Raw genomic sequence first — 26,011 nt, 5'->3', positions numbered from 1 at the left:
GCAGTCTCTGATGTCCCTCTGGAATGCTACCCTTGCTCGGATTTCATCAACCTTGTTGTCAAGAGACTGGACATTGGCAAGAAGAATGCTGGGGAGTGGTGCGCGATGTGCCCTTGTCCGGAGTCTGACCAGAAGACCGCTACGTTTCCCTCTTTTTCGGAGTCGTTTTCTTGGGTCGCTGCATGCGATCCATTCCGTTGTCCTGTTTGTAAGGCAGAACACAGGATCCGCGTCGCGGAAAACATATTCTTGGTCGTACTGATGGTGAGTTGACGCTGATCTTATATTCAGTAGTTCTTCTCGACTGTATGTAATGAAACCTAAGATGACCTGGGGTACTAATGTAAGAAATAACACGTAAAAAAACAAAAAACTGCATAGTTATAACTACTAATCCAGTTTAGCAGGCAATATTAACCAGGTGAAATTGTGTCATTTCTCCTGCGTTCATTGCACGCAGAGTCAGGGTATATGCAACAGTTTGGGCTGCCTGGCTCATTGCGAACTAATTTGCCAGTATTTGACGTAATTATGACATACATTGAAGGTTGTGCAATGTAACAAGAATATTTAGACTGAGGGATGCCACCTGTTAGATAAAATACAGAACGGTTCCGTATTTCACTGAAATAATAAACATTTTGTTTTCGAAAAGATAGTTTCCGGATTCGATCATATTAATGACCAAAGGCTCGTATTTCTGTGTGTTATTGTGTTATAATTAAGTCTGATTTGATAGAGCAGTCTGACTGAGCAGCAGCAGGCCCGTAATCATTCATTCAAACAGCACTTTAGTGCGTTTTGCCAGCAGCTCTTCGCAAGCACAGCGCTGTTTATGACTTCAAGCCTATCAGCCTAATTGCTGGTGTAACCAATGTGAAATGGCTAGCTAGTTAGCTGGGTGTGCGCTAATACTGTTTCAAACGTCACTCGCTTTTAGATTTGAAGTAGTTATTCCCCTTGCGCTGCAAGGGCCGCGGCTTTTGTGGAGCGATGGGTAACGATGCTTCGAGTGTGGCAGTTGTCGATGTGTTCCTGGTTTGAGCCCAGGTAGGGGTTGAGGAGGGGGACGGAAACTATACTGTTACACTGGCAATACTATAGTGCCTTTAAGAACATCCAATAGTCAAAGGTATATGAAATACAAATGGTATAGAGAGAAATAGTCCTATAAATATTATATTAACTACAACCTAAAACCTCTTACCTTGAAATATTGAAGTCTCATGTTAAAAGGAACCACCAACTTTCATATGTTCTCATGTCCTGAGCAAGGAACTTAAACGTTAGCTTTTTTACATGGCACACATTTTTACATGGCACATATTACTTTCTTCTCCAACACTTTGTTTTTGCATTATTTAAACCAAATTGAACAGGGTTCATTATTTATTTGAGGCAAAATTTATGGATGTTTTATATTAAGTTAAAATAAGTGTTAATTCAGTATTGTTGTAATTGTCATTATTACAAATTTAAAAAATAAAATAAAATAAATCAGCCGATGAATCCGTATCGGCATCGGTATCGGCGTTGAAAAATCACAATCGGTCGACCTCTAATATAGACACATTATTGTTATTTTATAGCGTTACTTTATTTCTTAATGTAGTTTATTTTATTTTAGATACATTTGTTTCGCAAATATTTTCTTACTTTAAATTCTGCATTGTTGGACATCTAATGACAAACTTCTTGTAGCAGGCATTAGGCTATAGAAAATGAACACAGGTCTCATCAACAATCTCTCAAGCCCACGTCCTAGTAATTAGCCAGCTATTCTTTATATCTGAAGTTTAGCCAACTTGGATCTTTTTGCTAACTAACTAGGTTGAACAGTGGAATTGTTATGAACACATCCTTCTGTCTGTCTCCAATTGTTTGAAAAGCTTGTTAGCCTGTCCACTTTGTTCAGATGTTGAAATCAAGTGGCTTACCTTATTTCTCAGAATGAGACTTTTAGTTGCCAATTCCTTATATAAATGGTGTTATGCTTATTGCACATTTATAAAACACAGACTGGACTGCTAGCATAACAGTCTTTGGCTAAAATGCTGCTAGTGGTACCCCAATGACACGAGCGGCAAACTGAGCATTAATTTTCCAGAACCAATGTTCATTGATAATCTCGTGTCTGCTCTGCACGCAATTTGAGTAGCTGAGACATAGAAAGTTTATCGTTTGAAAAAGTAACTTCTCCTCTATGACAGTAAAATAAGGTCCCAATGTGTTTTGGTGTTCCATACGACCGTTTGTGTTGGACTTAACCTCAAATGCAAATAGCCAGTTGAAATCGCTTGTCAGAGAGCAAGATGCGATCTCTCAACTATGTTGGTGTGAGAGGCAGGGAGAGAGGCTTAGTGTGTTTAAACCATAGAGGAAGAGGCAAAGCGTTGAAATCTGTCTAAAATAAGCCCTATGCGTTTCTATGGGCTTATTTTGGACCATGCCGCTTGCCTACCTGCCTTTGGGACAACGCCTCCCATTGTTAGGGCTGAGACGTGCATCTCTTCATTATATACAAATATCTGGTGTAAATGGGAAGTTGCACATAGCACAGAAATAGCAAAGGAGAACAAGCGGAAATAAACCAAAAATACCAAAAAAACAAAAATAACCAAACCTCGATTCTTGTGATACAGGCAATTTGGAATATCGTGCAAAAACTAAAATTCAAATTAATTCACTATGTTGCCCAGCCCTTACCTAACTCCAATCAACTAAAGTCCTCTCCCCTGCACTATGTTCATCTCTTCTTCTTTATTTTGTCTCTCTTCTCCCAAGTTGCCTCATAATCAGTAGCGGTTTTCACACTGGGGTTTATATGCCACTGGGCCCTATAGTGTGTTGTGAAGCTGAAATAGGAGCTCCAGTGCTGTAGGCTACTGATGGGAGCAGTGAAACATAAAAACACATATTGATCATTTCCATAGCTGACAGACTGACTTTATGTCGGGTGAGTGTTATCCTGAAATAGACATGCACACTAAAAATAACTGAAAATGTTTAGACCCCTCAGGCAATTTCTAAAGAGGAATATTTGAATGATCCATGAGCAAATATGATTAATTGATTGCCATTTAAATTTTTTGGCAGAATGTCTTGGTTGATTATATGGTATTTTAATAGCTGTGTATCTTTCATTGTTGTTACTTTCTGATGACACAGTGACCTATAGCCTGTCAGCTGCTTTACTGTTTATCAGTATATTGTTCACACTGGACATGGCCCACAAATTACATAGCACTCCATAACCAGCCTCATTCTCCGCCCATAATGTATTGTGTAGTAGTGGTTCTCTTTTAAACGTTCCCAGCTGTGTTCAGGGGACAGGCGGATCCTGGGTGTCTGTTCCCACACTCTCAGTGACCTCTCTGGGTAGACTCTGGGGTTTCTCAACAAACTGTATATTGTACAACTGCCTTTGCCAGTGCCATTTTTACTTCTAAATGGCCTAGTAAAACATAGAAAGGACAGTCTGGGCCCTGGCAGTAAACCCAGGCTTATGAAGGGAAAATATTTCACAGCACTTCAATGCAGCTATTCTGTACAATACCAGAATGCCTGGCAAAATGGAGAGAAGGGGAGCAGGAAACGGAGCGTGGGAGGAGGAGAGGGGGAAGCGAAGAGGAGACGGGGAGGTAGGGAAAGCACTGGAATAGTTTAAAATCAATAAAGCTGGGATTGTTTGAGAGTGAGCTGTGTGTGTGTGAGAGTGAGATAGGCACTGAGAAAAGCCTGAAAACACCAGGTCAGCACATGCAGTGGGCCTGTTATGGATACGAAGAGACATGGGGACATTGTCTCCGCAATACCTTTACAATGCAGTTTGCATCTTAAAAAATACAAATGTTTTTTTTCTTTGTTGCAGTTGGTTGAGGTTTATGTCCATACCTATTTTTGATTTCAAAATGAGAAAATTGCTGCCTCGACAGAATCCATTTGGTCTTAGTCAGAGCCAGTGATATGTCTGTTCTCTTGGACACAGGGCAGCTGGCCCTCTGGACCACTTCAGCAGGCCGCTTCAGAGCTGGGAGGCTTCAGAATGATGGATCGCCCACCTCTTTGAAATAGGGAAACTCTGTGTTCCCCGCCACCTGTCTTTCTGAGATGTCCTACATTGTTCTTATCTCTTCATCTTTGGAACATGAGGTGTGTTGAAGCTTTGTAAAGTATCCTAGCCTCAACTCCAGTTGATTTGTGATGGCTGTACTGAAGGTTCTCGTAAACTTTTGATGTTTGGAGGATGTTTCAATGCATAGTGTCCCTCTGGTTCTGTCTAGAACGTCAGACTCTTCCATGTAGGGCGTATGATCGGATATGTCTGTCTCATTTTCTCCGGAGGATATCAATGATGATTACTCTTCAAAAGACATGTTAATCTTATTCAATGGGGCTCCAGTTTGGGGGAGTGAAGAGCCCACCTGGTGTTGTCCTATGATATGCAGTATAGTTAAGCATCTTGCGCTTTACCTGCTTCAACAGTACTCCATAATGAGAGGCCTCCTCACTGGAGTGGACTGCTTTGAGAGTGCGAGAGAGAGAGAGAGAGAGAGAGAGAGAGAGAGAGAGAGAATGAAAAGAGTTATTGTATTGTATGAGCTGTACTGTATAGATGATTTTTTACCGTAAAACTATCCTATTTACTATAGATGTTTCATATGTAGTCGTACTCTATCTCCATGGAGGTAGTCTAGGTGAGTCTGGAGAGGCAAGGGAGAAGATGTCACTCCCAGCATGGAAAACACAGGGAGATGTCCCACTCAATCAATTATTCAGCCTCCCCCTCGCTCCCCTCAAACCCCTCCATACTAACCTAATGTAGCAGGTGTAGAAATACACCTGAGCGAAGCTACTGTATCCCTGAAAAATGGATGTTAGCGTTTTCTTGCAACTCCACATAAACTAGTCCATACTCCGTTAGCCTCCCTCTATATACAGTATAATTCAGAAAATGCTCAGACCCCTTCACTTCTTCCACATTTTGTTAAGTTACAGGCTTATTCTAAAATGGATTAAATCAATGTTTTCCCTCATCAAGCTACACACAATACCCTAAAATGACAAAGCGAAAACAGGTTTTTAGAAACATCTGCAAATATATTAAAAATAAAAAACTATTTACATAAGTATTCAGACCCTTTGCTATGAGACACAAGATTGAGATCAGGTGCATCCTGTTTCCATCGATCATCCTTGAGATGTTTCTAGAACTTGATTGGAGTCCACCTGTGGTAAATTCAGTTGATTGGATATGATTTGGAAAGTCACTCACCTGTCTACCCACAGGGAGGTGAGTGAAAAACGTTTTGTTTGATGCAAGAAACCACTTTATGAAATAACAAGCACCATTATTCCCATACCATTGTTATAAAGAATCAGAGAAATTATGCTACCCTGTGCCTATTGGCTACGTAGCTTAGTCAAGCCTGTCTCAAAATACAACACTACCCCTTTAAGACTTTTACCTGACTGGCTTTTTAAAGATGTCTAGAAATGTACACATTTTGTGCTCTTGTAGGATGCAGTCCCTCCCATATTGCTGACTACAAATTATCTACAGTATAACTGGGCTAATAACTCACTAACTAGCAAAGTATATGAACAAAATGTTTACATGTGGCCACATGCAGCTCTGGCTTTGATCTCAAAACAAGCACATCTACTCATGACCACAGCTGTAATCACAGTCCAGATCAAAGTAAATGGCACAGATCCATATATGGCGATGTTCTATTTGCATATAGGCCTACTGCAGCTCTGATTGGTTATGCTGCACTGGCTTGTGTAGAGTATGGGCTGAGTTGTGTGTGTCAATGCAATAGAATCCTACTCCGATGCGTTCTGCCTACAACAAAATCTCTTGCATAGTTGGTTTTGTTTCGGTATGTTTCATTAAAAGTGGCTAATATTGCATTGATTCCATCACAATTGCCACAGTAAAGGGAAACGTTGATAGTGTTCACTCAACTTTGTGGAGTTTTCCCTGTTAAATTCAATCTCCTGATTAACATTTTATTTTTTTAATTACATTTTTTAATTTCACCTTTATTTAACCAGGTAGGCCAGTTTAGAACAAGTTCTCATTTACAACTGCGACCTGGCCAAGATAAAGCAAAGCATTGCGACAAAAAACACACAGAGTTACACATGGGATAAACAAACGTACAGTCAATAACACAATAGAAAAATCTGTATACAGTGTGTGCAGATGAAGTAAGGCAATAAATAGGCCAATAGTGGCCAATAGTGGTGAAGTAATTACAATTTAGAAATTTACACTGGAGTGATGTATGTGCAGATGAGGATGTGCAAGTAGAAATACTGGTGTGCAAAAGAGCAGAAAAACAAAAACAAATATGGGGATGAGGTAGGTAGTTGGTAGGATGGGCTATTTACAGATGGGCTGTGTACAGCTGCAGAGATTGGTAAGCTGCTCTGCCAGCTGACGCTTAAAGTTATATACTGTGGCTAAAATGCAATATACTGTATATAGAGAGAAAGGGAGTTTGACAGAAGGGAAGAAAAGAGACTAAGAAGGGTGATAAAATAGTCACTTGTGAAGGTGAGAGAGGGATGTGCTGAAAGGTAGGAGAGAGTTGGATGAGGGAGAGACAATGAGATAAACACACAGAGGACAGAGGGAAAACTAGAATGAGAGAGAGGAGAAAGGAGGAGTGTAGATACCTGGGTTGTTTACTCTGGCCCTAGGCAGCTCCTCCTGTTAGCAACATGTTTTGGTAACAGGATAATTCTGAGGGATAGACCTGCACATGCACACTGTAGTGACTGCATGGGCCCTGTTGTTGTGGCTTCAGAGAATCAGTAATGACACCATTGCATGCAAGCAGCGGGTTAAGTAAATGTCATGTCAATCGGTCATCTGTCCCGTGAGAGGAAACTAGTACCAATTTAGCCTCACCATATAAAAGGAGGAATAGAAATATCAACGTTTGTCTCAGCTAGCTCAATGCCATTCTGTCTCATTTATTTTTAAGTATTAGGCTTTAATGTAATTTTAACATGCCTGTTTAAATACTACAGCTGAGGAATTCAAGTCACAGTGCATTTTGAGCCTATTAACTTGATTCTGCAACTCCTCCAGAGTTTGTACCAGGATGTAATCATTCTGTGAGCTCATCAGTTGCTAATGGGCCTACCGCCACCACCATAGATCTCTCTTTACTTTGATGTCCAGCAGCGATAGCATGGGAAGGATCAGTCAAGAGAACACAGTTTCTTGAGGAATTCTTTGTGTTCTGACTAACTGCCCCCTCAGTGACTCTTTATGCTTTTCTTTAATAAATAAGCTGGGTCCCGTATGGTGGCTCTGCCGTTTTTTTCTGTGTGTAATTGGCTGTTCCCCAGATTGAGTCACAGGGATAACAGTCCCATTCTAGGTCTCCAGCTGGTTGCGGTCAGCAACATATGACAAGACCGCCCACCTCTGTTTCGGCGGCCTCACTTTCTGTCCATTATCACTGTGGTAACTGGATCCTGGAGATGGAAGGTTGTAGAGGGGATGGTGTGTGTGTTTGTGTGGGGTGGGGTGGGGTGATTTCATCAGACCAGATAATTTTGTTTCTCATGGTCTGAGAGTCCTTTAGGTGTGTTTTGGCAAACTCCAAGCGGGCTGTCATGTGCCTTTTAGTGAGAAGTGTTTTCCATCGGGTCACTCTACCATAAATACCTGATTGGTGGAGTGCTGCAGAGATGGTTGTCCTTCTGGAAGTTGTTCCCATCTCCACAGAGGAACTCTGGAGATCTGTCAGAGTGACCATAGGTTCTTGGTCACCTCCCTGACCAAGAACTGCCCTTCTCCCTCGATTGCTCAGTTTGGCTATGCAGCCAGCTCTAGGAAGAGTCTTGGTGGTTCCAAACATCTTCCATTTAAGAATGATAGAGGCCACGGTGTTCCTGTGGGCTTTCAATGCTGCAGAAATGTTTTTGTATCCTTCCCCAGATCTGTGGCTCGTCACAGTCTCTCAAAGCAATTCATGATGACGGAAGTGAGTCGTTTAGCTCAGTTACCTTAGCTTTCTTGGGAACAGGAGCAATGGTGGCCCTCTTGAAGCATGTGGGAACAGCAGACTGGGATAAGTATTGATTGAATATGTCTGTAAACACACCAGCCAGCTGTTCTGCGCATGCTCGGAGGATACGGCTGGGGATGCCGTCTGGGCCGGCAGCCTTATGAGAGTTAACACGTTTAAATGTTTTACTCACATTGGCTGGAGTGAAGGAGAGCCCGCAGGTTTTGGTAGCGGGCCGTGTCGGTGGCACTGTATTGTCCTCAAAGCGAGCAAAGAAGTTGTTTAGTTTGTCTGGGAGCAAGACATCGTGGTCCACGACGGGGCTGGTTTTCTTTTTGTAGTCCGTGATTGACTGTAGACCCGGCCACATACCTCTTCGTGTCTGAGCCATTGAATTGCGGCTCTACTTTGTCTCTATACTGACGCTTAGCTTGTTCGATTGCCTTGCGGAGGGAATAGCTACACTGTTTGAATTCGGTCATGTTTCCGGTCGCCTTACCCTGATTAAAAGCTGTGGTTCACGCTTTTGAAGTTTGCGCGAATCCAGCCATCAATCCTTTTCTGGTTGGGGAAGGTTTTTATAGTCGCTGTGGGTACAACATCACCGATGCATTTACTAATAAACTCGCTCACCGAATCAGCGTATTCATCAATGTTATTGTCCGACGCTATGCGGAACATATCCCAGTCCACGTGATCGAAGCAATCTTGAAGCGTGGAATCCGATTGGACGGACCAGCATTGAACAGACCTGAGCACGGGCGTTTCCTGTTTTAGTTTCTGTCTATAGGCTGGGAGCAACAAAATGTAGTCGTGGTCAGATTTTCCGAAAGGAGGGCGGGGGAGGGCTTTGTATGAGTCGCGGAAGTTAGAATAACAGTTATCCAGGGTTTTGCCAGCCCGGGTCGCGCATTCGATATACTGATCAAATTTAGGGAGCCTTGTTAAAATCCCCAGTTACAATAAATGCAGCCTCAGGATATGTGGTTTCTAGTTTACATAGAGTCCAATTAAGTTCTTTCAGGGCCATCGATGTGTCTCCTTGGGGGGATATACACGACTGTGATTATAATCGAAGAGAATTTTCTTGGTAGATAATGAGGTCAGCATTTGATTGTAAGGATTATAAGGAACAAAAGGATTTGAGTTCCTGTATGTTGTTATGATCACACCACGTCATAAGGCATACACCCCTGCCCTTCTTCTTACCAGAGAGATGTTTGTTTCTGTCGGCGCAATTCGTGAAGAAACCAGGTGGCTCTACCGACTCTGATAACGTATCCCAAGTGAGCCATGTTTCCGTGAAACAAAGAACGTTACAATCTCTGATGTCTCTCTGGAAGGAAATCCTTGCTCGGATTTGTCTACCTTGTTGTCAAGAGATTGGACATTGGCGAGTAGTGTACTCTGGAGCGGTGCGCGATGTGCCCGTCTACGGAGCCTGACCAGAAGACCGCTCCATCTGCCCCTTCTGCGGCGCCGTTGTTTTGGGTCGCCGGCTTGGATCTGATCCATTGTCCTGGGTGGTGGACCAAACAGAGGAACCGCTTCGGGAAAGTCGTATTCCTGGTCGTAATGTTGGTGAGTTGACATTGCTCCTATATCCAATAGTTCCTCCTGGCTGTATGTAATAAAACATAAGATTTCCTGGGGTAACAATGTAAGAAGTAATACATAACGGAAACTAAAAGATATTGTAACGAGGGTTACTACAGTTTGCGTTACTTTAATTACTGGTAACTGTTTCCTGTTAGCCAAAACTATGTAAGGATGTATTGCGTAATATCCGCTTTGTATAGTTTTGTATGGTGTACACTCAAGTTGGCTTGTCAGGCTGGTCAAGATATTCCCGCTCTGTCTGAGCTAGAGTGCGCCTACAACTGTAATCAATAAGTACAGAGATTGAACTGTGAGTTCGGAAATCTTACCTGTTGTCGTGCGTGGTCCATGTCTCTTGAGTATCTTATATCTATGAGAGGTCTATTCTTAAGCTAGCAAGTCTTCCTAGCTGTGCCTATCTCCTTCATGTGTGGATTAGAAGATATCTCCAGTAATAACTAAAAGTATGACAGTATCCCTCTTCTTTTTTTCTTTTTTTTCCTTTTTGAATTTTACCCCTTTTTTCTCCCCAATTTCGTGGTATCCAATAGTTTTGTTTTTAGTAGCTACTATCTTGTCTCATCGCTACAACTCCCGTACGGGATCGGGAGAGACGAAGGTTGAAAGTTATGCGTCCTCCGATACATAACCCAACCAAACCGCACTTCTTCTTAACACAGCGCGCATCCAACCCGGAAGCCAGCCGCACCAATGTGTCGGAGGAAACATCGTGCACCTGGCAACCTTGCTTAGCGCGCACTGCGCCCGGCCCGCCACAGGAGAGACAAGGACATCCTTACCGCCCAAGCCCTCCCTAACCCGGACGACGCTAGGCCAATTGTGCATCTCCCCACGGACCTCCCGGTCAGTATCCCTCTTCTGAAGAAGGCTCATGCCTTAACTTGATCAGCCTTTTCTCTAATAACACATCTTTAGTTTTAGTCCAGTTTTCTGGGGCTGGCACAAATGTAAGCATTTCGGTCAGCTTAGGTTTACTTTCAAAGACAGTAGCAGGGGAAGAGAAGAAGCCACTTTGATCAGTCTTGCGGAGGGGTGGAGGATAGGATCGAGGGATGAGGAGAAGAGCGGAGGAAGGAGAGAAAGCAGGGGAATGAGTGCGGTCTCTTTAATGAGCTAACCAGGACCATTGTTTCTGTCAGGCAGGTGTACATGTTATCAGAGGTGCTGAGGGAGGTTTGGCATGTCCACCTCAGTAGGGCTATAGCATTGGTGCCAGACGGTGGGTTTCTGGTCTGTCGTCACTGGCTTATGCAGGAACAGACTGGCGCCCCAGGCTAGCTGAGAGCTAACCCTGAGGGGGATTAGTAGCACACAGAGAACTGTCATCATCGCTATATGTAACAGGCTGTCACTCATACTGATAAACACAGCTCTATCAAGGCTCTCTTATCCTATCTTTTGTAGTCACGGCTGTCATTTCTTCATATCTAATTTTCTCAAAGTAGAGCTGAGGACGCAAGCTCCCGGCTGCTGAATTATGAAACATAACGTGGTGATTTTTTGTTGTTGTAAGAAACGATTGAATGGCATGGTGGAGAGGGTGTGGTCTGCCAGGTGGTGTTGTCTTGGACATGGAGGTCCTGAGTAGTCTGTGTGGTACCTCTGAACCAGATGGCTCTCTGTGGGCCTGGCTGACCTTTCCTTTGCCTTGCTTCATTTGGCTCATATATTCTTGTTTCCAACCTGCTTGGCCAAGAGTCTTAGTTGTACAGATGGCTCAGTTGGTGAATGGTGCAGACAACACCAGGACCATGTTCAGCAGGAAGGAAATAAGAGCAAATGCCCAAGATGGTGAATTCCTATCGCAGTTCCCCTTACTAATGGGGAGCTCTGTGTCTGCTTCCCAGAATCTTAAACACGAGCAGAGACTGCTCTTATCTTAGCCTGGTACTACTTCATTTGACCTTTATTTCTGCCTCAAGACCACACTCGTTAGTGTGTGTGTGGATGGGTGTTTGCCTGTGTGTGTGTGTTTGTATCCGTGTACACTTTTTCTATGTGCGTGTGTGTAAGAGAGTGTGTTAAGCTTTGAATTCCTTTGATGCACAGCAAAGTCATTAAAATCATAGAGAGAGAGAGGGAGAGAAGGGAGAGAGACCAAACCACACTCACAGGGGGGTTGCTGTTAGCGACGGAAGCTAAGCAACACCAAGTCTTTATTTTAAGCTCTATTGGCAGACAGAGAAAATTTTCTCTAACACTACTCTGCTGCCAGCCACGTAGAGATTAAATGGCTTAATTATTATAATGTTAGTTTTGTTTCATGTAAATCAAATACCCTTTGCTTGTCAGTGTTAATGTGTCATAAGAACAGATAGGAGAAGTGTTTCAACTTCCCCCGTTTTGATAAAGACAATGCTCTGTGCACATTCTGTCCAGTACATCCTGTTTTAGTGTATTTTGCTTCTTTGTATTGTTTGCTTGATTCAGTGACTGTTTTATTGGTACATAATAACCTTTCTATTGGTTGGTAATAAGGTATTGTATGACATGATGACTGTGTGATGACTTGGAAAGATACTATGCAACTCTCTTAGTTCTGAACCTGTAATTTGCATATAGATTATAGCCTTTACAAATAGTAGGCTATAGTTTGCATGTAGCGTATAGGCATGGACATGAATACAGATACAGTTGTTTGCATAATGGCTGTGAAGCGTTTACTTATACAGGCACTGTACCATGGCTGTATATAGTATACTGTGTGCATTAGAGCTGGTGTGTATGTTCTGCATACCTACAGTAGGGAAGGGGTGCTAGCTCTACACTGCAAAAAGTGAAATCTAAGCATGCCTGAATATCTTATATTATGTGATAATTTCCTTAAAATGTGTGTGTTTTTCCAGTTGTTCTTACAAAGCTACATTTTCTAATGTCATTGGCAGATATGTGTGCTTATTTTAACCTAGTATAAGCTTAAGTAATTTCTTATTTTAAGATATTTTACCTTAATCATCTTATTAATATACAATATCCTGAAAACTATCTTGAAATAAGATAAATTGCATGTATATAAAGGCTTTTTTAGTTTACAATATGCAAAATTATCTAATTATCTGCCAATGATATTAGATCATTTAACATGGTAAGACAAAACAAGAAAAATATTTAACATTTAAGTGAATTATGAGTCATTATACAATGGGTGGGTCTAGTCCCGAATGCTGATTGGTTAAAACCGCATTCCAGCCGGTGTCTATTCCACAAGTTACCACCGGCTAACTTCTGGGGGGCCGCCAGGGTGCTGTAATCCCAAATGAAATGGCGGTAGATGTTTGCAAAACCAAGAAACTGTTGCAGCTGCACACTGGACGTTCGTTGAGGCCAATCCACCACTGCTTTCACCTTTCCAGGATCCATCTGAATATTGCCCTCAGCAATGACATATCCCAGAAAGGTGGTAGAAGAGCAGTGGAACTCACTTCTCGGCTTTCACAAACAATTGGTTCTCCTGGAGGCCCTGACGGACCTGTCTGGCATGGAGTACATGTTCTTGGGCAGATCGGGGAATAAAACAGGATGCCGTCCAGGTAGACGAACACAAACCGGTTTAGCATGTCTCGAAGCACATCATTGACCAAAGCCTGGAAGACAGTGGTACAAGCTGGTACTCATAATGGTACTCATAATGTCCACCTCGCGTATCCAAACCAGGTGGTAGGCATTCCAAAGGTCCAACTTGGAAAACATGGTAGCCCCCTGGAGAGGTTCAAACGCAGAGCAGAGAAAAGGTAGGGGGTTTTTGACAGTGATATCGTTAAGTCTCCGGTAGTCAATACACTAGCGCAGGATCTTGTCCTTCTTCTCCACAAAGAAAAACCCTGCGCCGGCAGGAGATGCAGACGGACGGACGGCCCCAGTGGCCAGAGTCTCCTCTATGTACTTCTCCATAGTAATGGTCTCTGGTCTGGACAGAGAATACAACCGACCCCGAGGTGGTGTAGTACCTGGGAGAAGATCAATGGCACAATCATAAGGATGGTGCGGGGGAAGGGAAGTAGCACGTGCCTTGCTAAACACTTCCAGGAGGTCATGGTATTCCGTGGGGATAACAGAGACATCCACAGTCTTGCTAACCTCCTGATGAAGACGACTAGGGGAAGGCAGTGGGAATGGCAAAATGGGCTCCAACCCAGGATGGAGCTTGTGGTCCAATCAATCACAGGATTGTGCTTTTGGAGACAGGAAAATCCCAAAACAACCGGAACATGGGGAGATGCAATGAGGAGGAACTGTATGGTCTCACTGTGGTTACAAGAAACCCGTAATTGAATGGGAAGAGTCCTATGGGTGAATGCCCCTATAAAGCAGCCGTCCAGTGCCCTAGCATCCATGGGGACAGAGAGAGGCTGAGAGGGAATACCAAGCTCCGAAGCAATAGTGGCATCCATCAAACTTTCATCAGCCCCAGAATCAATGAGCATTCGGAGAGACTTAGATTGGTCTCCCCACAGCACAAGCACAAAAAAAGGGTGTGCGGGTGATTGGAATTAGAGAACTCCCAGTCTGACTCACTTGTAGAACTGGTACCCACTAGAGACAAGGATTTCCTAATAGGACAGGCAGCTATAAAATGTCCTGCCCCTCCACAGTACAGACAACAGTTATTATTCATCCTCCTTGAGTGCTCCCAAACTGATAGCCTAGTCCTTCCCAACTGATTAGACTCAGGAGTATCCAACTCACCCGTCGTAGATTCACGAGAGAGAGCTCAGGTGGCTTCAACTCCTCTCGGAAGAGCTGCCTTTGGAAACTTCCGGATTCCATTGGAGGTGAATGCGCCATATCGGGAGCACGAGTGTGCCCAAGACCAGAACTCCTCTCACTTGTGCGTTCCCTTAGGCGTCCATCAATTATAATGGTTAAGGCGATAAGGGATTCGAGGTCCACCGGCAGTTCCCGAGCAGCTAGCTCATCCTTAACCTCCTCAGATAATCTGTGCAGAAAAGTATCGAAAAGAGACTCCGGATTCCAGGCATATCTCGGCGGCCAACGTGTGAAAGTCCGCCGCGTCGTCTGCCACACTACGGGAGTTTTGACGTAATACAAGCAGTTTGCTGGCCGCCTTTCTCCCAGATACCGGAAACTCAAAAACCTTTCTCACCTCTGCCATAAATTCCTCTGCCGTAGCCCAGGAGAGCGCCCTTCCTGACATTAGCGTAATTATATACGCTATCTTTGATCGGTCTGAAGAAAACTAAGATGGCTGTGGCTCAATCCTGGTACCAGGATTCCCTGAATATCGCTCTGGAGGAGGTAAGCGGGGTTCACGGGGAGACGGGATAGGCTGTACCAACTCACCACAAATAGGGAAAAAATTACTGGGTTTTTCCAGAGGTGGCTGACAGTCTCTGAGCTAACTCCCTGATTTTCTCCATAATAGCCTTTAACCCATGGTCGTGGCATTCCGTCAAGGAACTGAGCCCTTCCAAAAGGCCCTGTAGAAACTCCTGATGTCTCCCAATGGTGGCACCCTGCAGGGAGCTGGTCCAAGTCTGCTGGGTCTGTCATGGCCAGTTCGTACTATCACGACACAAGGCGAGACCCAGATGCAGACACAGGAGGCAGATGGTTGGAGTCTTACAATATATTAATATTTATTCATCCAATATGGAAAGGCAAGAGAATGGTTGTTGACAAGCAAAAGGGACAAAAACCAATTAAGAGTCCGGAAGGTACCAAAGGGCAGGCAGAATCAAGGTCAGTGCAGGCAGGCGGGAAAGTAGTCCAGAGTCAGGCTGGAGTCAAGACTTGGAAGACAAACAAAAAGAGAATAGCAAAAGGAGTACGGGAAAAACATGCTGGTTGATTTGACTAACATACAAGACGAACTGGCACAGAGAGACGGGAAACACAGGGATAAATACACTGGGGATAATAAGCGACACCTGGAGGGGGTGGAGACAATCACAGGAACATGTGAAACAGATCAGGGCGTGACAGTGTTAGAGGACAATACTTTTTCACTGGGGCTAAAGCTTCAATAAAATTGGCTTTGAGTGTACTTTTTACTCCCTCCCCTAGGGACCCTGCCTGGCTATTCTTATGTAAAAGTGTTTGTTTCAAACAGTGATGATCTTAAGGCTCCGTTGGGACACTAGACTGTCAGCATAGTGACAGACTGTCTTTAGAAGCTCAGAAGCAAAATGTTGATTTTAGAGACTGACTGTTAAAATACATTTCTTCTAGGATGCTTGACTATGTGAACATTTGACTGTTTTAACTGTTGACTGACTAAAATACTGTTGACTAAATGTTAGTTTAGTTGACTGTTTGACTAGTACCGTAGTCTGTATAGAAGAGCACAGCTGTCAACTGTTGTGATAGGTGTGTGTTTGGATAGTGTCTATGTGAGTGTATCTCAGAGGAGGCTCTGTCTGCTGGTATTAGTAGTATGCTGAGACAGTTTAGTGTTGAATAGCATCAGGGCCAGGCGTCTTCCCGGACTTGTGTCTCTTGGTGATGATAAGAACATCCTGTTAGGATCAGCTCAGTAAACACACCCACAACTCTGCTCTGCTCCATCTCAGCCAAGGCCCACAGCACGTCACTGAACCAAAACCACTTGCTCTGTTCTTATGAATTAGTCATCATACTGCATAGACTTGTTTTCTTAACATCCCTCAGGATTTTCTGCTTTAATCAGAGCGATCAATGTTGTTTGGTTATGAAATACTTATAGATGATTAAATGTTTTTTTCAAAGGCATCGTTATCAGTCATATATCTAAATGTACTGTTTAGACTAGATCATGTTTACTGTCTGTAATTACGTATCTTCTGAGTAAACAGAACACATTGACACACGAGAGGGTGTGGTACTGTCAATAGAGCTGGCTAATCCTGAAACAGTCTGGCAAGCTTATCAGATCATCATTATCATTATCATCATCCATCATCATCATTATCACTGGTCTTATTTTTGCCCTCTCTGCCATTTCTAGTCTGGTCCCTCCTGGTGGCTTCATAGTTCAGAATGGCAACTGCCCCAGATTCTAGAGAGGAATTTGAACTGGTAACCTCCCACCCCCTGATGCAGGGCTAGATTTGGGCCCAGAATCATAATGACCCGTTTAGAACAGTGCTTCCTAAGTGGTGGGCTGTGGCCAGTCCCCTTGGGTTGCAGCTGGGTTCCGTTTCCACAGTAGTTAGATCAGTGGTTCCCAAACTTTTTCCATCATTGGGGAACATCCTCACTGTCTCTCTCACTTTCTCTCTCTCTCTCACTTTCTCTCTTTCTCATTTTCTCTCTCTCTCACTTTCTCTCTCTCTCACTTTCTCTTTTTCTCTTTCACTCTTTCACTCTCCCACTCTCTCTGTCATTCTTCATTGTGTCTATCTCTCTCATGAGTTGACCTATGGTGTTTCCCAGATGATGCATCAGCATCATGGCAAAAGCCTCCTGGGTCACGGCCAACTGTGGCTTTAGAATCTGGCCAGAAATAAAGTATATTTTATCTAGTGAGACTAGAAAATTGTTTTATTTGGGTAAAATTACAAAAAACGATTTTGTAACCCCTGCTTGTTGAGACAAGATTGCAAGGTTTTCCAGATCTTGCTCCACTGACTTCAGAATGGGTACTGGAGCACTGATAATATACCTGTACATAGTAATGCCAACCAATATCCTCCCAGGCAAATGTCTAGTTTCCTCAGTATTCATTTAGAGGAGAAATTAAGAACATCTTTTCTTGTATCTAGGCCTCTTAGTAACATTTAGAATGGTTTGAATGGACAATGGACTCCAACTGTAGAGCTGGGTTCTTTCTGGTTCATAACCTTTTACAATGATTTTTTGCCTCTGTTGTCTCTTGGAGGGATGGCCTGGATTACTAATTAAAATGGTTGCTGAGAAAAATGATGTGAATAAGATGTGATTGGCGGTCTGTGATGTCTTTGGCTGACCTGTCTTTGTGTTTCAGGGGGGCTTTCTCTGAGGTGGTCCTAGCGGAAGAGAAGAGGACACAGAAACTGGTGGCCATCAAATGCATCCCTAAGAAAGCCCTGGAAGGCAAAGAGAACAGCATAGAAAATGAGATCGCTGTCCTGCACAAGTGAGTGATGAACACACACACATTTACATGCCCTGGTTGCTTATTGATGTTAGGGGAGCAAGTGATTTAACTCTGAGACAGATAGTGACTACAGTTGCAGTAATGACAGTCTGGTTAAAATACCTCCCTTTAAAACTGCGGAATTACGGACTAAGCCGGAAACTATGAAACTAGAGGGGCTTAAGCTATTTATAGTGCTCTTGTTACCTGGGTTACATGAGACACAGAGGCCTAGTGAATATACAGGGATATTTCTCGAGCTGAGAATGTGGGGATGAGAGAGAGATTGTGAGGGAGAGAGAAAGAGAAAGAAGGAAAGAGAGAGAGAGATACAGAGAGAGACCTTAAACTCCCAAAAGCCAAATTAAGCCAGAATTGTACCATTTTCATTGCAGATCACCTCATTCTTCTAGTAGTGACACAGCCTCCTACTCTTCCCATTAGTGTATTCCCATGAGGTCATGAACTGTCAGAGAAACCTGAAGTGAGATTCTGAACTCTGTCTGTCTGTTTACCCAATTACTCAAGGCAAGATGGCTGCCTCTTAATGACGGTGTAAAAACATCTGTTAGAGGACATCACTACTGCACCCATGAAACAACTTGTCTGACAACTCAAAATGAATTCTTCCTCTGCACTATGTTCGCTACATACTTCAGTCCGAGGCTGCCATCGTTGAAGTCGTTTGTGGTGACGTCAAAATTAAGGGTGTTATACAAAACAAAGTAATCAGCGATCGGATCATCTCTAACCAATCAGAGTATCAGAGCCATTGACAAATTTTCAAAATGCCGCTTTGTGTTCTGGCTCTGGCCCATCCATCAGTTTCTGGGACCAATCAGAATGGTTAGAATGTGTTCGCGTTCTAGAAATCATTGGGGAGGTACTCAGATCCAGACTCATAGCGGAGAAGAAACTAAAGTCTGTGGGCGTGGCATAGCGTTTGGCTGGGGCAAGGATTTTGGCTAGTAAGGCAATGAAACAAGACAAAGCTGCTGAGTCACCCAGAGTTGCATCAGACAGCACGAAGTAAAAAACAGTGTAGAATATAGTGGGTAGTTGGTATCAGTGGGAAGGGTTGTGGATAGTTATCTGTTAACAGTCTGTAATCAACCCCAAGCCCCTACAAACCTCTTCATGGTCCCGCATAGATCTGTAACATCACATGGCAAAGTGTTAATCAAGTTTATACAAATAAGAGGGACAGTTTCTTACTTCTTACTGAGAGAGAGAGAGAGAGAGAGATAAGGATAACCCTTTATAGCTGTTGAAGGGGCTGTGCCGCTAACTTCCCTTACTCTATTATAGTTTAGCCTACTGTACTGTACTGCATGTATCCCCCCAGAGTCCTGCACAAAACCATTAGTCAGCCCCTGCATGGAGCAATTCATTACCTCTGCTCACTCTCTCAACTCAATGAAACACTTTACAGAGACCATAATGAAATTGAAAGGCTTTTATAATCTCCCTCTTGTCTCAGTTGGACCCCTGCCAATGATAATGTGTTGTGATTTTCCCCAGGCAGCAATGTTTCAGACAGGGCATAGGAACACACGTGATACAAAATTGATACTGCGGTGCGGTTCCATTTTTGTTTTGGCCTCTCTCCGAGCCGTGCCAGTGTGACAAGTGTCTACATTCTCAAAATGTAGTGACACAGATGGATGGACTATCAGTAGCTTAAGGGGAAAGTAATGTATTCTACCTGCGCTGTGCCATGATACTTTGGTGTAGAGAGAGAGACACCTATTGATAGAGGAGCTACTCTTGGAGGATTTGGCCTTGTGTTGGAGCATTGTTAGCTTTCTACCCCAATTCATGGCTCCTACACTCAAGCTGAGCTCAAACCAAAGATTGAAAAATGACAGTAAAGAAGATTGTGAGGAGTGTCTGAGTGAGAGAGAGTGAGTGAGTGAGTGTGTATGTGTGTGTGCGTGGCTGGGGTGTGCGTGTATGTAAACAGTCTTTCTCAGTCTTTGAGTGTAAGGTGAAGTGTTGTAGGTGGGCAGCATGGGGATGATGGAAGAAAGCCACCTCCAGAGCCGTGACTCACCTGCTCAGTGTTCTGTTCTGTCTCCACGCCAATGACTCTCAGGGGGGCGTCAGAATACACTGCTCAACCAATTAGAGAGACGCCTGCCACCACACAGTCAACACTGGCAACACAACTCTAGCTCCAGCTTAAACTAATATTAGTGATAATTAGTATCATACATATCGTAATCTCTCGTCGACGGACTGTGTAACCAGAAATGGTACCATAGAGCTGTCATGATATAATGGAAGATGTGAGATAACGGGCAGCATTAGTTCCGGTGCTTTGGACAAATCATGATTTCGCAGGTGTTAGCATCTTTCGAATTTCCGAAGGTGAGGGGACATTTGGCCTACAGATTTGTCATAACTTGCAAAGAGAGAGGGTGGAGCTCTTCTTTCCTTCTCTTAACATGGACCCAGAACTTAATCAACCATCTGACCAATTACATGAGACTTTAGCTCTGGGTTAACCAAGATTATATATAACCGAGATTATGTATAAAGTACCTTTTTAATATAAAATAATACTTGTTCAATATGAAGTGCTCCCTATGATGTTTATTTAGATACAGAATGAATGAGAATGATCTCAGAGAAAATCACAGAATGCTATGTTTAACCACCATACGTTGTCAGACAGTTCTGTATTTCTAATGGTAATGTACAATGTTTGTGACTTTGACTCTCTTTTTCTCTCTTTCTCTCTCTCTATCTCTCTCTCTCTCTAGGTTAAAACATGCCAACATTGTCTCCCTGGAGGACATCTTTGAGAGTAAATCTCACCTCTACCTGGTTATGCAGCTGTGAGTGATCATCCTGCTGGCTTTATGACCTGCCTCTATCTTTTTCTCTCTCTCTGTTCTCCTTCTACCCATGTTACCCCTTTCTGTCCCTCAACCAAGTCACTCTCTGACTTGTGAAGAGGCAGCCTTCAGTTTGAAAACTTTCAAGATTATTCCTCTGCAATGTATGTGTGTTTGCGTGTGTGTATTAGACTCCCTGATCCCAACTGATCCCAACAGAAGTCAAGTCACAGACTGCCCCCCCCCTCCCCCCCACACACACACACACAGAGAAGAGAAGGAATGGTATGTGAGAGAGATAGAGATTGCTTTTACTGTTGAAAACAGTGGGTGGTGAGATGAAGGGGGGGGGTGTTCACTTTAGCAACACTGCCGTAAGGGCATTCAGATTTAACCAAAGAACAGTTGGGGGTTCGCACAAACAAAAATCCCCTTTATCCCTCTCTTTCTTCCCCCCCTTCCTTCCCTCCTCTTTCTCTCACTCTTTTTCTCTGTCCCTCTCTCTCTCTCTCTCTCACTCTTTTTCTCTGTCCCCCCCCCCCTCTCTCTCTCTCTCTCTGGGAGGCAGCATGACATGGCTTTAGCTTGATGTTAGAGCTGATACACAGAGAGCAGTGGTGGGTTCATCTAGGAAGAAGCAATGCCTCCACCTAGTGGTGATGTAGGCATATAGCAGGAAGTTAAATGGACATACTTAGCAGGTGTATGTCAGACGCCTTCCTCCTCTCTGTCCAGGGTGTCTGGTGGGGAGCTGTTTGACAGGATAGTGGAGAAGGGCTTTTACACAGAGAAAGATGCCAGCAAGCTCATCCAGCAGATCCTGGACGCTGTCAAATACCTCCATGACATGGGCATCGTACACCGCGACCTGAAGGTGAGCCTGGGTTAGGGGTCAAGGGTCAGGTGGTGTGTATGACAGTGAAAGAGGAGATTTCAGTGTTTAACACTGGAGTCATTTACCTTCTTCTTTCTGTCCAATGACTGAATAGTCACAATACTGGATGTTTGATAGCCACTCTATAAGATGAAGATACCAGGTGTGCTATGAAAATTGCAACTTTGAATTTCAACCATTTTACTATTTTGCGATTAGTGTATTACTAATTACTAGAGGTTTAAGGGTGACCTTATAGTATGGAACATGTTTGTTGCCTAGGCACATGATGCCTTTGTCCCAATCATTCTTTAGTGCCTTTTAAATTAGATGAATTATCTTTACTCCTCCAATGAGATAATTTGTTTACAGGCAGTTCAGCAGCGTGTAAACTGATTGATCATTAGTTTGAATAACAAATTATTTCCCCAGTCTGTGTGTGTCTGTTTATAAAATGTTAGTGAACAATAAAGTTGATTGAATGCTCTGTCTTCTTTTCCAGCCGGAGAACCTTCTGTACTACAGTATGGAAGAGGACTCTAAGATCATGATCAGTGACTTTGGCCTGTCGAAGATCGAGGGATCTGGAAGTGTCATGTCCACAGCCTGCGGAACACCAGGATACGTGGGTAAGGAGGACTGGTACTGATCAGTACATGCCTTTGTGTGTGTCTGTCTATGTTTCAAGAGCATGATTTCTATGATTTAGGGCTCTTTTCTATCCGTATTGCGGAAATCCAGCATTTTAGCATGGTTGAAATTAAAAGGCATTGTTCCCACGTTAGCGGAGACTGCACTCACTGTAAACGGTTCAATAGGAAATGACCTTTACATTTATAGCGCTACAATCGCTTCAGCAATACAGATTGAAAAGAGCCCTCTGTTTTGAGAGCAAGCGCACACCCAGTGATCATGTCAGGCTAGATGTGTAATGATGCTGATGAAAACGCTGCTCTCTTATCGTTGGCAGCCCCTGAAGTATTGGCCCAGAAACCATACAGCAAGGCGGTGGACTGTTGGTCAATCGGTGTCATCGCCTACATCCTGTGAGTCATGGGGTTGGACTGGCTCTTTCACTTTAGTCTTTCTCCTACCAGTCTTACTGTGTTACCCTAGTATCCACTTCATCATTTTCAACAATCAACTCATTCCCTAACTCTCACATGATGCCTTTGTGCTCTTATTCTGACGCAGTTTGTGTGGATACCCTCCGTTCTATGACGAGAACGACGCCAAGCTTTTTGAGCAGATTCTGAAGGCTGAATATGAGTTTGACTCTCCTTACTGGGACGATATCTCTGACTCAGGTCCAGTAGACCTATGTTGTCATTATTAGTTCTGTTTGTCAGCAGTTTCATATTATTGTAAATTACTTACCTTGGTCTGGGGTTTGTTATGGTTTGAGTGTTCCTGCCAAGCTGTCAGTGTGTGTGTGATGGGATTAACCATAATACACTCACTGGCCATAGAACAATCACTGAGGCCCTGTGAGATCACCATTACATAGAGCTCTGGGGGTCATGGTACAGTACATAGTCCTGTGGGGAGTTTCTGAAGTCAGGCCAAAGGCACATGGCCAGTTTATGTATTTTACTGTCAAGTCAGTCTGGACAGTGTTTCTGCTGCAGTGAAGCTCCTTTTACTGTAGTAGTCTAGGAGTCTTTTTCTGCATCAGCTACCTTTTTATTCTGTGTAAGTAGCATCATTAGATCTAATGTATGTTTTTAAAAAAACATTGCATTTGAGTTAAATATATGACTTTTCATTCTGTGTTTTCAGCCAAAGACTTCATAGTCCACTTGATGGAGAAGGACCCCAGGATACGCTACACATGTGACCAGGCTCTGCAGCACCCCTGGTAGTGAACACCATCTTCTCCGTCACAATACACACACACACACAACGCGACTTTATCATGTCGAGAATAATCGACTAAATGTGTACTTTTGCCAAGCGTTCACCTGTTCTTGTGACAACCAGCAGAAGTTGTCCCCTCGTGTCTTTCTCTGTCCCTCAGGATCGCTGGTGACACCGCTCTAGATAAGAACATCCATGAGTCTGTCAGTGCTCAGATCAGGAAGAACTTTGCCAAGAGCAAGTGGAGGGTGAGTTACTTTTTTTGGTCCTCGTCAAAATGCAAATACATTTGTGCTGGTGTGCTGTGTTTAGTATATTAGTAGAATACTAAAGATCCTGCAGTATTCAGCGGACTATTATTAAGTCAGTAGAGTTGTTATGGCGTTTATCATGTATCACTTTTCAAAATTCTGATCTTAATTGAAATGTTCTGCCCCGCAGCAAGCGTTTAATGCCACGGCGGTGGTACGTCATATGAGGCGTCTGCAGCTGGGCACCAGTCAGGAGGCCGCCAGTCAGACCACCCTGCCCAGCCCTCTCAGAGCCCACCTGCTGCTGTCTGAGGCCACAGAAACAGAGGACACCACTGGTCAGTGGGTCAAAGCACCGCCACACCACACAAGTTAGGACTATTCAAGTGTAGCTAAACTTATTCAAATCTGTGGAGACACGACTTGATATTGTGAAAAATACTTAATTTTGCTGTTCTGTTTTGTTCATTCATCCCCAGTGGGTCTTGTTGCTAGGTACAGTATGTTTCCAGAAAATAACCAGTCCCTTTCACAGTGTATTAGGCTCAGGATTACGCACGTCTCAAAACACTGTCTCACTCAGTAACACTTTGATATGTAATCCTTGCCTAGTGTCCAGGCTGAAAAAGGCTAATAAGAGACAGATTTATAGTGTAGAAGAGTTTTCAGATCTATGTGTGGTGATCCTCTCTCTCGCTCTCTCTCTCTCTGTGTTCCAGAGTCTCCGTGTGAGGGGGGCTGCTCCCAGAGTGCTGATGGGGGGGCGGAGCGCGACCACCTCTCCAACTGCACCTACCGCTGCCATCCAACCAGCCGGGTCTGATCCCTGCACACCCAGGCCACGCGAGGCCAACCAATGACTTTCCCATTTACCTCTGGAGACCAGAGAACTCCCTTGTCTGGCCAGAAATACAGAGTTGTTCCAGCAACCCGCCACCAGGAGGGGAAGGCAGGTTATGAATCCAGGGTGGGGAGGAGGGACTCGATGTCAACAGAGGAGGTCATTTGAACGGATTGGGTGAGAGCGGGGGATGAGATGAGAGGGCAGAGGAAAGGAAAGGAGGAGAACATTGAGAAAGAGGTATGGTGCCCAGAATAATCCTGGCTCATATATTTTGGAAGCGGGACAGAGCTTGGACAGGGTTTTACTCATCCTTTTAAAATGTGCGTCTGCTTTTTATATCTCTGCATTTATGTGCATGGTGTTTTCTATCTTCATTGTCTTTCCACTTTGACAGAATCCATGGATGATTTCTGCATGATGAGGTGACAGGTCCCCTTGCATGTTGGCGGCAGGTGTTTTATAGCGTGACGAGTCTATTGCAAAATCGTGTATGGTGGTAATCATTATGTTATAGTTCCTGTACTGCAGATACACATCTTTATGACCTTAATGAATTTAGTCCTTCAGCATTACATTTGTATGGCTTTGTTGTATCTTAATATTCTTTTTATATATAAATGTAGCCCTAGAAGCATTCACCTAATACCACATCTGGATAATCAATGTGAGAATACTTCATCCATTGGGCTAGTATACAGTAGACCCAGCATTTAGCTAGATCTGTTCTTTCTTCTATTTTTTCTCAGCATGGTTGTGTTTCACAACTGTAAGTTCGTGGTTGTGCTCCCACCACAGGCTTGTAACAGAATAAGGCTTTCTGATTTGAACAGATTCAGCACAGGGACTTCTTCTCTATGCTGCCTTTAGAACAGTATCAAATGTTTATTTTCTGGTGGCTTTTAGAAATCTGAAGATACGTCTCTATATCTCTGCACAGTTGAACGAGCATTAGCGGCTATTTCATTTCTATCGTTGTATGTTTGTATATATTTCAACGTGGCAATTCTATCGTTAAATACAGACTTTCACCTCGGTCCAGATCTGTCCAGATCGCTTTTCCAGTTGAGAAGTGTAATACCCTGGAGATAGACTTACATACACAGCCATTCCTCTTAGTACTAGTTAATACTTCATTTTTTCAAGCCTTTGTATCTGTACAGAGAGAACTTGAATTAAAGAATGTAAATATACATCTCATTGTCTCACCTCATCATTTCTTCTCTCTCACTCATCATAATTAAGCAAGAAGGCACAAGGGGGTGTGGTATATGGCCAATATACCGCGGCTATGGGCTGTTCTTAAGCACGACACAACGTGGAGTGCCTGGATACAGCCCTTAGCCGTGGTATATTGGCCATACAGTATACCACAAACCCCCGAGGTGCCTTATTGCTTACCAAGGTAATTAGAGTAGTAAAAATAAACTTTTTGTCATACACATGATATACGGTCTGATATACCATAGCTGTCAGCCAATCAGCATTCAGGGCTTGAACCACCCAGTTTATAAGGTCATTTAGAACATACTTTTGGTTACCTAAAAGAGAATGCAGGATTTTATATCAAAGAATTTCACTTTACTCATTTTTTATTGTTCCTTTGTTTTTTCAACAGTTCAGTTTACATTCAATCCATCAT

The 26,011-nt window shown here is 43.4% G+C and overlaps 1 protein-coding gene across 2 annotated transcripts in view; it reads left to right on the top strand.

Annotated features, from left to right (window-relative positions):
- The window catches only part of LOC115138382 (calcium/calmodulin-dependent protein kinase type 1-like), a 77,896-nt gene extending 52,334 nt beyond the window's left edge, over window positions 1–25,562 (top strand). Inside the window, exons 1-11 of one of the 2 annotated variants that reach the window (XM_029675192.2) lie at window positions 4,014–4,152; window positions 17,575–17,706; window positions 20,472–20,546; window positions 21,282–21,420; window positions 21,923–22,049; window positions 22,391–22,466; window positions 22,615–22,727; window positions 23,200–23,278; window positions 23,438–23,525; window positions 23,719–23,866; window positions 24,248–25,562. In XM_029675192.2, the coding sequence (XP_029531052.1) occupies window positions 4,148–4,152; window positions 17,575–17,706; window positions 20,472–20,546; window positions 21,282–21,420; window positions 21,923–22,049; window positions 22,391–22,466; window positions 22,615–22,727; window positions 23,200–23,278; window positions 23,438–23,525; window positions 23,719–23,866; window positions 24,248–24,351 (1,086 nt within the window). In that variant the 5' untranslated portion in view covers window positions 4,014–4,147 and the 3' untranslated portion in view covers window positions 24,352–25,562. Of the gene's footprint in view, window positions 1–4,013; window positions 4,153–17,574; window positions 17,707–20,471; window positions 20,547–21,281; window positions 21,421–21,922; window positions 22,050–22,390; window positions 22,467–22,614; window positions 22,728–23,199; window positions 23,279–23,437; window positions 23,526–23,718; window positions 23,867–24,247 lie in introns of those variants that run through there. The other variant, XM_029675182.2, reaches the window with a different exon arrangement.
- The last annotated feature ends 449 nt before the right edge of the window (window positions 25,563–26,011 follow it).

This window comes from Oncorhynchus nerka, linkage group LG2 (assembly GCF_034236695.1).
Source record: "Oncorhynchus nerka isolate Pitt River linkage group LG2, Oner_Uvic_2.0, whole genome shotgun sequence".
Lineage (NCBI taxonomy): Eukaryota > Metazoa > Chordata > Actinopteri > Salmoniformes > Salmonidae > Oncorhynchus > Oncorhynchus nerka.
This window is presented reverse-complemented; position numbering and strand designations above follow the sequence as displayed.